General features: G+C 51.5%; 4 protein-coding genes across 4 annotated transcripts; 1 reads left to right on the forward strand and 3 right to left on the reverse strand.

The window, feature by feature from the left end:
* Positions 1-233: 233 nt before the first annotated feature.
* On the reverse strand, positions 234-678 carry PpBr36_02253 (uncharacterized protein; the record flags this gene model as incomplete). The annotated part of the gene is made up of 3 exons (XM_029889435.1): positions 234-426; positions 494-598; positions 659-678. The coding sequence occupies 3 exons, from the start codon at positions 676-678 to the stop codon at positions 234-236; spliced, it is 318 nt and encodes a 105-aa protein (XP_029753798.1).
* A 2,327-nt stretch (positions 679-3,005) lies between these two features.
* Positions 3,006-4,572, forward strand: PpBr36_02254 (uncharacterized protein; the record flags this gene model as incomplete). Its single annotated transcript, XM_029889436.1, has 5 exons — positions 3,006-3,108; positions 3,175-3,216; positions 3,295-3,308; positions 3,378-3,496; positions 3,618-4,572. The coding sequence occupies 5 exons, from the start codon at positions 3,006-3,008 to the stop codon at positions 4,570-4,572; spliced, it is 1,233 nt and encodes a 410-aa protein (XP_029753801.1).
* A 935-nt stretch (positions 4,573-5,507) lies between these two features.
* PpBr36_02255 (uncharacterized protein) lies at positions 5,508-6,728 on the reverse strand (the record flags this gene model as incomplete). The annotated part of the gene is made up of 2 exons (XM_029889437.1): positions 5,508-6,520; positions 6,716-6,728. 2 exons carry the CDS (start codon positions 6,726-6,728, stop codon positions 5,508-5,510), a joined length of 1,026 nt encoding a protein of 341 aa, XP_029753800.1.
* Positions 6,729-9,135: 2,407 nt separating this feature from the next.
* On the reverse strand, positions 9,136-11,722 carry PpBr36_02256 (uncharacterized protein; the record flags this gene model as incomplete). Its single annotated transcript, XM_029889438.1, has 6 exons — positions 9,136-9,821; positions 9,901-10,013; positions 10,094-10,358; positions 10,425-10,515; positions 10,603-11,412; positions 11,489-11,722. The coding sequence occupies 6 exons, from the start codon at positions 11,720-11,722 to the stop codon at positions 9,136-9,138; spliced, it is 2,199 nt and encodes a 732-aa protein (XP_029753803.1).
* Between the last annotated feature and the right edge of the window lie 423 nt (positions 11,723-12,145).

Below are 12,145 nucleotides of genomic sequence, written 5' to 3' on the forward strand. Positions count from 1 at the left end.
CCAAATACGACGCTATGAACGTCAAAAGGCCCTGGAACAACTGCAAAAACAAATTATGCTCTAGTCAGGAAATGTGCTTGTAAACCATGGGAGTGAGGCCAGTTTCAGAAACGAGAATTGCGAGGGTAATAATAGCAAGTAGGTAGAAGTGAAAAATCCGTATAAAAGTGCCAGAAGAATATAGGTACACACTCGGTTAGGTCGAAAACATTCTTCTTCATTGAAAGAGTACCCTAAAGGCCAGTCTCTAAAAACTTGATGAGATCATCTTGGCGATAGCTCTGCAGCTCGTTCGTCTTCTGGCCGTTCTTGTACAGGTGGAAAGTTGCCGGCTTTGAGACGCCGACCTCTTCTGCCAGAGCCTTCAAATCATCGATATCCACCTTGACAAACCGAAAGTCCTTGAATTTGTCCAGCTCGTTGGCACTGCATTCATTAGCAGGCAGCCTAACCAGTCTCTTTTTTTTAATCACGAGAATTTGGGGCGACTTACTGAGCAAACGTGGGAGCAATCTTCTTGGACTCGTCACTGTTGGTAGAGTAAAAGTCGACAACGACAGTCGGATACTTCTTCAGAGCGTCTTGGAACTCGTCCTGACTTGAGGCATGTTAGGAATGGGTTACTATCGTTTTTTTTTCAAGGTTGAAAAACACCTACCTTAGGATGTTATGCACCATTTTGGATGAATTCGGAATTGTTTTTTTTGGGCTTGTCAACAACGAGTCCGCAGGAATTTGGAGTTGGCTGGTCTGGATCTGGATTCAATGCAAAAGGATATTTTGTTCTTGTAACAACGTCTTCTGGTTGTGGACGGAAAAGGAAGTTGGAGTTTTTGAGTACAAGAGCTGATGTTTTCATTTTGAGGAGGTTAATGGTGACGTTGTTGATTACCTAAGGCAATGTTGAATTGTTGCCGGCTGACTGTTGACATCATCATGTCGTCGCTCGCTAGCATCTCGCATACCTAGCGTGTACTGCTGCACGAAAACAAAAGCCATGCAAACTGCTATCACTGACGATTGAGATTGATGGTCTATCACATGGGTTAGACGCTTGATAATATCTCCACAAACTCATCTCGCCGAGTATACCGACATTTTCCGCCTGTAAAAATTCACCTACATGACGATATGCACCGTTTTCTTGCAACAAAAAAAAATCCCCAACTTGCAAAGGATTAGCAACACGCCATGAAAAGAAGTATAATTTCCACATGAGACTGCGCTGGAGCATGCAGCGGAACGATATTGGGCGAGGTGGTCTGGTTGAACCATTTAGTGGAAATGGACCTCTCGGTGGTGCTTGGGCAGAAGGGGAGGGAAAGATGCAGTTTCTTGAAAAGGAATTAATGCATACTCGGATGTCATTTTGGATCGATATCAAAGATACCAGGGAAACTGGAATCGTGATGCTATCGAACTGTCCAATAAACTGTTCTACTTCCCGTATAGCCAGTTGACCTGGGTTCAAGCCCTCGATGGCGGCTATTGTGCTCGATGAATCTAAGAAACTATGTCGATTGTTTTACATGGCGAGCATTTGCTGGTAGGTGCAAAGTCCTGGATCGTTGCTCAAACTTGTAAGCATACTTTGCTTACTGCTGCATGTCATGCGGCAGGAGTTTCAACGATGCTTTCCCACCGGCAGAGCTGGATTTGGCCAAAGCAAAGAGGCTGGGCTGCCCAGAAGCTATTCCAAGCCAAGAGAGCTCGTAAGCGACGTGCATACCAGAGTCCATGTCGCGCATATGCAGAAAGTTTTTTGTGGCGCAGGAAGGCGAGCGGAAGAGGGGAAAATAAAAGAAGCCCGTCAGCCAAAAGAGGATCTTCAGGGAGGCGGCTGATCGTGTTAAACGCAACAAATGGTCGCGCGGCGCACCGGGCTCGTGTCAAGACTGAGCATTCGAGGTCGGAGGGCTTGGTCGTTTAATGGCTTAGCTTTTAGTCAATGCTAATGGGAGGGAACAAAAAAAAAAAGCTAGTGTAGGCAGGTACGGGCGCCATAGCTGAACACGTTCCCATTTGTTTTCTTGGGGTTTGACACGTTCTGGAGCAGCCTTAAATTGGCCAGGCGAGGACGCCACGAGACGCCCAAGGGTTCCTGCTAACGGCGTTGGGGCTAAAATTTAGGGTAATAATTGCTCTGAAAGAATTAGGGGCTCTGACCTCAGCCCTGGACCACTAACCGGTGTGGCGGAATTGTTTGTTATGTTGGCGTAAAAAAAAAAAAAAAAAAAGGCTACAGTGGAGGATGGCTAAATTTGGAACCAACCGACGACACTGTGCCATGCTTTCAAATTCTCCGCTTAGCAGATTTTCATGGTTTTGTTTCTTTCCGGAAAAGAAACAATTATTCCTGTGCTGGGGAGAGACAAGTTGCAACGGGCCACGGACGATGCGGGTCGGTGGGTGAGACTCGGTTGGGGGCCCCGGGGCGGAGTCAGATTTGGAGGTACCAAGAACCAAGGGCCAAGAACGCAGGCCGCTAGGGAGCTAGTTGTGCTAGGCAAATGTCCCCGTGTCCCGCCGTCCAAGAGCCGGAGTGGAGGGTCAGCGCCCTCGTCGCACTAACCTTTGCTAGCAAGTTTATTCTCATTTCTTTGAACAGACCGGGACCCCGGAATCTCGAGTTGTGGTCAATGTTAAAATTATCCTCGTACGCCGGGTGGCAGATAAGTCGGCTCTTGGGACCGCCTCAAATTCCCCAAACTTTGCTTTTTCACATATCTTCTGTCACCGTCCCCAAATGTCTCAGCCCTCTTGACAGCGCTTCCTTTTTTTTTGTTTTCTTCACGCTCGTTTGTTTTTCTTTTTCTTTTCTTTGTATTCAGCCCCACCAGTCGGCGTAGCCTGGTGATGACGCAGTGGGAGGTTGGTGTATCGAATATCTGGGGGCTTGGTTTATAAAGAACGTGCCTCCCCGTTTTCCCTTGCTGTCATCGGTCTCCCTGGTGATAAGGTGGAATCTCGTGCACCAACTCATCACATCCACAACGGCCGACATCATGACCTCCTCGAGATCATTCTTCCTGTTGGCGCTGGCCGCCTTGGGGAGTGTCGACGCCAGACTCGACCTGGCATCGCAAGATAATGTTGCTACATACTGGGGTATGAACGTCGGTGTACTCTACGGTCGAGACCGTCCGTGTCACTGACCTTATGGGTTTGCTACAGGACAAGCGCCAACCCAGCAAGGGCTTGCTTATTACTGCAAGAGTATGTCATGGTCCTCTCATCATATAAAAACACGTCTGCTCATGGCCCCTTATGGATGATGCTGACTTTTAAATCCAGGTGAACAGGTCGATGTTAGTATCTAGTGAACCCTCTTTCTTTTGCTTAATTCCAGTGGACTTGGGTTTGACATTTGGATACAGATGATTCCACTGGCATTTCTCAACTACATCAACAACTCACCCAACATCCACTTCACCAATGTCGAAAACCGCTGCTCCAAGTTTGCAGGTACCACGATCTTTAACTGTCCAGAAATTGAGTAAGTATTTTTTTTTTTTTTTTTTTTTTTTTTTTTTTAAACCCCCCCCCCCCCCATGGCAGTTTTCCAAGATGTCGGCTACGGTAGCTTGGAGGGGAAAGCTGACCAGGCGAATCTCCAGGAGCGACATCAAAACATGCCAGTCGCTCAACAAAACCATCACCCTCTCCATCGGCGGCGCAACCTACTCAGAAGGCGGTTTCGCCACCGCCGACATGGCCAGCGCGGCCGCGGACAGGATCTGGGCCATGTTCGGGCCGGCGGGCGACAGCAACAGCGCTGGCGTGTACCGGCCGTTCGGGACGGCGTCGGTCGACGGGTTCGATCTCGATTTCGAAACGACGCAAACCACCAACCTCGTCCCGTTCGCGCGGCGACTGCGCAAGCTCATAGACGACGCCAACTCGAGCGGCAAGAGCTCCAAGAGGTTCATGCTGACGGCGGCGCCGCAGTGCGTGTACCCGGACCTGCCGATGGACGCGGTGCTGTCGAGCGACGTGGCGTTGGACGCGGTCATGGTGCAGTTCTACAACAACCGGTGCGGGGCCGAGTCGTTCGTGCCGGGCAGCGCCGCGCAGTCCAGCTTCAACCTCGCCACCTGGGACGAGTGGGCGCGGGCCAACGGCCGCAAGACCAAGGTCTTTGTCGGCGTGCCGGGCGCCCCGACCGCCGCCGGCACCGGCTACGTCAACGCCACCGACCTCAAGGCCATCGTCGACTACGGCAAAAAGTACAGCACCTTTGCCGGCGTCATGATCTGGGACGTCGCCCAGGTCTGGGCCAACGCCGGCTTCCTCGACGTCGTGGCCAAGAGCCTGGACCGCGGCGCCAAGAAGGACCCTGCCGCCCCCGCCTCCGGTTCTGCGTCCTCGGGGTCCGCGTCGTCGTCGTCGGGTTCCAATAACGCCGAAGGGACAACGCCCGCGCAGGACGTGCCCCAGGCGCCGCGGAAGAACGCCGCCGACAGGACCGTGGGTGTCGCTTTTGCCGCGAGCTGGGGTCGCCATGTCGGCGGGACGGGATTGTGGCTTCCGTCTGTGGTTTTTGCCGTCGCCGCTGCTTGCCTGGCGTCATGACGAGCATGACTGTCTCGGTGGGGATTTGGCCTCGGATAGGGTGTTTACAGGCTTGGCAACTTGGGGGCGGGGGGGGGAGAATTTAATAATGTTAATATTGCCGATTCGGCCACTCGTAGATTATTGGATCATGTTGAATATCCTGAGTATATAGATCCTGGAAATAAGTAAAGGTTTAGTAGTTGTCTAGAAAGGAGAAAGAAACATATAGTCTGGCTGCATATGTCCAAGACGCCATCTCTAGTGCGTACCTCCAAACACGCTTGTCTACAGAGGGGCCGTTCGAAGTTGGTGTGGGTGCATTTTCTGACCTTTTGCTCTGCTTGGGAACATGGTTTGAATTCATACCGCTAACCTGTCGAAATACCAAACACGCATGAACAGAGCGATTGCTCAAACATGCGGACGGGATATCACATTTGTGTCGGCACGGCGTGAAGCTCTGTTTGTGATTCTTAGATCAGATTCGTCTTATCAATCTTTTATCCCATCCATGTCTTCTATCAAAATTCTATATTTTCTCCCCGTGGGGGTCAAGGTCGCCATCACACCCCATGTGATAATCGCAGATTCAAAGGCCGACTTTGCACTGTACACCTCGGCCACGCCTTTCAGGCTACCCCCAATTATTCTTACTGTGGCCTTCTTCGTCTGCCGATCCCAAAGCCGGCTCTTTGCTTGGAAATCAAAAGAAAAGAAAAAAAAAAATCATCGTCCGAACATACCTATGGTACGTAACGAACCCATCAACAAACACACTCGCTAAATGCTAAGACGCCGGCTGCCGAGTGAATATCCCTATTGCAGCACAGATATAGTACCAGAACCGTATAAAAAATGATGATGATAATAAGAAAAAAAAGGGGGGAATGTAATAAAAAGATCAAAATAAGAAAAAAAAAACGGAGAAGGCAGGGTTTTTCCCTTGCATGCGTCTACGGATCCTCCCTGCTCCCCACCGAGCTCACGCCCTGCAGCCCACCCGAACCCTGCCCCTGAGGGTCAGGATCAGGTCGAGGCTCCGACTGGACTTCGAACTCCATGGCAAAGTATATCTCCAGCGCCCATCCGCCGCCGCCGCCGCCGCCGCCGCCGCTCTCGGCCACGCCCATGTTTGTAGAACTGCTCCAAGGCGTGTTGGAACGGCACGACGTCGAGGTTTTCAGCCGCGACATGCCACCACCGCACCTCCCGCTCAGCCGACCAGCGACGCTTATACAACAGCACCGCCGGGCCAGGCGGGCGTCGTCCAGCTTCTCCAGGCACGACTTCCTGGCGCGTCCTAGGAGGCTGGTGCGTCGCTGGCGGGATGGAGGCTGCGCTTGCGACGTTGGACGTGATGTTGGTGGTGGTGGTGGTGGTGGTGATGGTGGTGGTGATGGTGGTGGTGGTAGTAGTAATATTGGTGGTATTGGTGGTGGCACTGGCACTGCTGCCGCTGCTGCGCTTGCTGCTACGCCGCCGGTTATGTGGACCTCGTGATGGCAGTCGTCGAAACGGAGTCTCGGGACGTCGTCTATGGGCAGGGTTGTCGGCTTTGAGCCGCGACGCTTGAGGCGCGGGCAGAAGGCTCTGCCGATGCGAGACAGGAGCAGGCCTGCGCGGGCTTGATGCTCTGGTGTCAATGCCGACGGCCGTACATGAGCTGTGTCGTCATGCTGGGGCGTGATTGCGGTGGTGTGCCGTCTGGACTTGCGGCGTGCCGACCGCGACAGTAGCGTGCCTAGACCGTCTCTGTCATGCCAGATCATAGTCATGACCACTGCTCTCTTCTTCTGGTCTCCTCTGCCCCTTTGCGGGGCTTCTTTCCTGCGCTCTCGGTTCTCTTCTGCCGCCGATCCGTCGGCCAGTGACCGGATGTCGTCACCCCGAAGCCCAGTCGCGCCCGTGGTCGCTTCAGGGCACAGTTCAAGACCAGCCGCATCACCGGGAACGGGACAAGCGATGGCTTTGAGAGGTTGGTTGAGCTACGAGTCACCGCCCATGAAGGAACATGAATGTAAAGGTTGTTTCTTTCTGGAGATGGATCAAATGTTTTATGCGAGGGAAGGAGGGTGCGAGCGAATGGAGATATACAGAGAAGCTTGGAAGGAGATTAAAGAAGACAGAAGAAAAGGAGTCAGGAAAATAAAAATATCCAAACGTTTGTCCATCATTTTGAGACAAAGACTAAGACGTCGGTTGCAACAGGAACCGTAAATCTTCCGACCGATTGTCCAGCAAAGGTTCTTCGCAGACAGAAAAACAAAAAAAAAGAATAAAAAATAAAAAAAATAAAAAGGCAGACGACAGAGTTTCAAGGGTGCATATTCCGCTGTAGGGATTGGGCTTTCCGTCCTGACGTGTACAAAAAGTCCTCAGGCCATTTTTTTCCCCAACTCTGCGAGGAGAAGCGGGGGGACGCGCAGGAACTGAGGGGCCAAATTTTTGATCGAGAGTACTACTTGTTCTTCTTTGCAGCTCGTCCAGTTCTTCTTTTTTTTTTCCCCCTTCTTGCGCGGCCTTAAAACAGCATCAGACGATCCCTCTCCAATAATCAATGCTTGGTCGCCTCCTGTCTGTTCGTCGAGTCAGCCATCTCGCCGAATATAAAAATCAAGTGCCCCTTTGGTGAAGCTCAGGACGAAGAAGGAGGGATGTGGGGGGAGATAGAAAACATCAAGAAAAACAGTAGATAAAGACACATGCTGTGCATCCGATAAACACATACGGCGTACATGGAAGGGGCTTCGGAAACCCGTCCGTTCGGCCTTGCATGGAATAGTTCCTCATCCGAAATGTGATCGGCTAACCGTCCGCCAATAAAAAAGAAGAAAAAGAAAAAAAAAAAAAAGGAAACAAAAAGGGATCCTTGACGGACAGATTAAATGCGTATTGATCATCTCGCACGTGCTAGTGGAGATGCAAAACTAGTACTCGCTGTTTGTGTTTGTTTATTTCCTCTTCTTGCTCTTTGTCGACAACCGGATCTTGCCCGGCTGTGACAACGAGGAAAGGCAAGCTGGAATATGATAGGTGAGCTGGGTTTTAGCCTTGCGCTCCAACCCCAGAAAAAGGAAAAGAAAAACCTAAACATGACAAGCTACGTCATTTCACGAGTATTAAAATATCAAAATCAATAAAATATCATCCTTATACAAGAAGTAACATATTGGAGATATTAATTCTGTCGTTATATATATCTGTGCTATACTTTGAAGTCATTCTTCTTACACTAGGGTTTCTTAGCAGCAATTAACCTTTATCCAGCTCACTGACTGCCTGCCTAGGAATCCCTGATAATCCAACCCCAGTCATCAAGACCCCAGTTCAGATTCAGACGAGTTGCTTTACCCCTAATTCTACCCTTACCTCTAGGAACAGGCCACAGGATATATCTCGACCGCAACACCGGTCAACCCCCCCTTCCACAGACCCCTTATTCGATCCGTGTCACGGTTCACCTCCCAAAACAGTCGTCGGCACTTCTGCTCGGAGTCTCTTCTCGCACCCTGATGGGCTGGAGGCGTACGTCTACTCGCCTCCGCATGAGTAAGTTCCAGTATAAAATGAACCGTGAATTCGTCAGACGCATTGTTGACGGAGGGTTCGCATGCATGGCGAGTTTGCCCTTGTGGCGTGACAAACGGGGACCGGGCCAGGAGCGCAACTGCACGCAGGGTATTCTCGTCTTGACTTTTTGTTGTTTTTATTTTTTTCTTCCAAGAGGAAATAAAAAAAAAGAAAGTGAAAATACGTCATCCTGCATAACTTGATCAATGTCTACTGTGTTCTTTGATTTTCATCGTAGCAATAAACTCGGAATGGCCACTAGTAATCTTTATTTAGTCCTCGACACCCAACTCAAACTTCCAGAGACAGTTAGTTAAGCAGCCTAATTAAATAGTCGCCGGAGATGCTGGAGTTGCAGACACTGAATTTTAGTACCCCCGATCGAATAAGTGGTGGGGCCCGGAGGCGGCGGAATGGGCTAGACACAATTATGGGCCGGCAACTTTAAATTGAACATCAAAATACATCTTTAGCGACTCGTGTAGAAACTATCATTTGAATTTGTTGACAGCATTTTAAACCCTTGGGCCAGGGTGAGACTTTTAGTGAAACTGTCAGTTGAAGAATGTGGGTAACAACACAACAATCTTGACTATCTCAAGCAGCTAAGATTCGACTAACTGGAAGGAGTCTAGCCAGACAAGTTGACTATGCGACCTCGAGGAACAAGCAGCCTTGCTTCATCGGGGCAAAACCTAGAGCAACCGACTTGGAAATGAATTAACAGCCGTGATAGCTTCTCCCGTAAGGATATGAAATCTTACGTCTTGGGCGCAGAAGCCCTCACGACTCATTTAGAGATTGTGTAATGTACCACTTTCCAACCTCGGAATCTAGAATCACAACATCGCGCGCTGTCAACCCAGACAAGCTCTCGTCTATAGTTCGCAATGCATTAAACGCGTGTCCCCAAAAACCCTAGTAACACATTAAAAGCGCTCCAAGATCAGCTCATCCAAAGGCATAACCCACACTCCATCATCAACATTCAGCCGCCGCCCAAGTGTCCACTCACACCTCCTCACCGGCGACCGCCTCGTAGCCACCTCTCCTTCTGCCCCCGACTGTCGATGGCATCGCCGCGGGGCTTTCGTATACTTGGGTCCAGTTGACTACTTGTCCGCCCAGCATACCCGCACCCGTCTCGCGGCGCCCAAAGACCGGCGCCGGATCGCACCAAAAGTCCCGGCAGTTGGTGGCACAACCGCGCGAGTAAGGGTTTTTGCGCCGCTTCTTCTTGTTGTCACCACCGGCTGCCGCGCCGCGGCCCGTTGCCGTCTCGATGAAAGCGTCCACGCCAAGCATGCGTCCCCACTGCTTGAGGCAGCCGCCATGCTTGTGCTTGTGACCGTGGCCGTGGCCGTGGCCGCCTTCCGCTCCTGCGGCGGCCGCTCCGGTGCTGCCGCTGGGAGGCACTCCGGTGGTAGGGTCCAGAGGAGCCCCCGTGGACGTAAATGCCGAGTTGAGGGCTGCCACGCCGCTGCTGCGGTGGTCGATGCCAAACATGTTCTCGTACGTTGTCATGGCGCGCGAGACCTGGAGGAACTGCACAAACATGAGCATGCTCACCCACGTCAGCTGCAAAGTAGCCCAGATGCCGACGATGAGTGTGAATGCGTCTGCGTTGATCACTTTGCATAAGGATGGCGCCAAGATGTTGCATTGGTCGGATGCGTTCTTTGAGACGGTTGTGAGATCTGGGGTGATGGTCAGTAATTTGTATTGGTTGGGTAGGCCAAACCACTTGCGAAAAGACAAGCAATGATGGCATCTTACATTGATACAAGATAAAGTCAAACGTAATGATAGCACAGGACATCGTTATCAAGTACAGAAAGAACTGGCGATGGTTGTTGTTGCCGATACAGTTGTAAACCCAAGGGCAATGGCTGAAGGATTGAGATTGGTCAGCAAAGAGATCTCCCTGTTGTGTTTATTGCATCCTTGTAGCTGATAGGCAGGTACTTACTGGTCATGCTTGGCCACACAGCGCTGACACCTCCTGCAGTGCTTGCTTCTCAGAGGCGTCCTGATCATGCACGTAACGCAAAAGTTGGCCTCGTCAAACTTCCAGAGCCCAATGAGCTCATCGATGACGGCCTTTTGCTCCGCAATGCCGTTCATCTTGGGCACGAATCCCGGGTCGTCCATCATACACGAGGTATAGAAGAACGCGGTCAAGGATGCAAAAACGAGAAACATGAAGTTGAGGAAATACATTGTTTGCCCAGGAGCTAAAATGAATAGTGTTAAAAGTGGTTCTCTCCACAATGCACTTGCTAGACGATCGGGTTACTCACCAGCATAAAGCGTTGTGGACGGCATGAGTGTGAACAGCCAGTTCCAACATGTCCAAAAGAGGGACGCAGCAAATATACCTGCCAACCACGGCTAGAAGAGGGGGAAAGTGAATCAGATCAGCAAGAGGTCACATCGATTGGGCGCAAATAAAAGTGACCTCCACGTTGTTGGACTTACTGTTCGTTGAAATGACCGCATTTCAGATGGCGCATGTTGCAGTACGTTCTGCGCGACCCATTGAACCGCAAAGACCACGACCGCTCCAACGATTATAGCAAGATATATGGGCATTGCCGCCAGGATGTGGAACATCATCCAGACGAGCAGGAAAGGCCACAGGAACAGGAATTTGTTCACGAAGCCCTTCTTGTCCTTTAGGAGGTATGAGGCGCCAGGCCACTGGGGTGTGATGGCGTTTCCGTCCTCATCATATCCGCACTCGCGCAGGGCGCGCCGCCAGGCCACCGTCGTGTTGAGCTCCTGGGCCGTCAAGGCTGGGGTCTTGCCCGTCTCGGTCTTCGCAAACCGGTCGGCGCCGTACTCGACAATCTTCTGCACGCACCCAGGGCTGCCCTTCACGAGGGCCCAGTGCAAGGCCGTGAAGCCCTGTTCGTCGCGAGCGTGGACTGAGGCGCCCCATCGGAGGAAGACGTCCACACAGGCAGGAAAGCCCTTGTAGGCGGACCACATGAGGCCCGTGTGGCCGTAAGAGTCGGCGACATCGACCGGGATTCCCTGATGCAGAAGCAGCACGAGTAGCAGGACGTTGCCGTTGAAGGTGCTAATGTGTAGTGTGTTATAGCCTTGCGCGTCGGTAGCGAGCGGATCGGCGCCGTGCTGGAGAAGAAGGTGTACGGTATAGTAATGGCAACGTTGAGCGGCCCACTGCAGCGGCGTCGCCACCGAATCGCCGCCTTTCTTGTTTATTGGCGCACCCTTTTCTATCAAGAACTTGCACATGGCGTATTGGTTGTTGATTGCTGCCCACTGCATGAGGGGGTATGATACAGTCAGAAAAAGTACGAGTTTGATTATAGGTCAGCTGAAGGGGAGGACAGCATACATGCAACGGCGTGATGCCTTCGTCGTCGGAATATGTCGCATCGTACTCGCCCGTCTCAAACAACTTCTCCATTGCCGGGATGTCGCCTATCCGCGCGAGCTGCATTATGTCATTCTCGACCGGCTTGCCTCCGGGCATGCTACCCATCTCCATTTCGTTGTTGAGCTTGGGCTCTGCAGCGCTGGCTTTACTTGGTGGTTGTGGTCCTGGCACTGAGGTGCCGTTTTGTGTCATATTGTCGTTGGCGCTCGCTCGCGCGACGCGGGCGACTTTAGTCTAGCAGAGGAAAAAAAAAAAAAAAAAAAACGATGCTGTTGTCTTCAATCTCTATGAGTCTTGACTTCGTCTCTCGTCACCGCCAAATGGGCACTCGGATGCGTCGCTGTTGCTGCCCTCGCGCAAGGACTCGGACTCGGACTCGGATCGACTCGGTGGAAAAGGGGTTGAGTCCGCGATCAGATTCAATAGTCGTGACTTCTAGTCATCCGACAAAGGGGTCGCAGGGACGAGCGACGAGTTATGTCGAGAACGTGTTGTCGAAAACGAAAAATCGCACAATGCTGAGGAGCATGACAACAACTAAAATTGACCGAATCCAAGGCCAAGGTACTTGCTTAGTTAACGTCGCGCCGAGGCCGCGTTGGTTCACGTCGAACC

Source organism: Pyricularia pennisetigena, chromosome 3 (assembly GCF_004337985.1).
Source record: "Pyricularia pennisetigena strain Br36 chromosome 3, whole genome shotgun sequence".
Classification (NCBI taxonomy): Eukaryota; Fungi; Ascomycota; class Sordariomycetes; order Magnaporthales; family Pyriculariaceae; genus Pyricularia; species Pyricularia pennisetigena.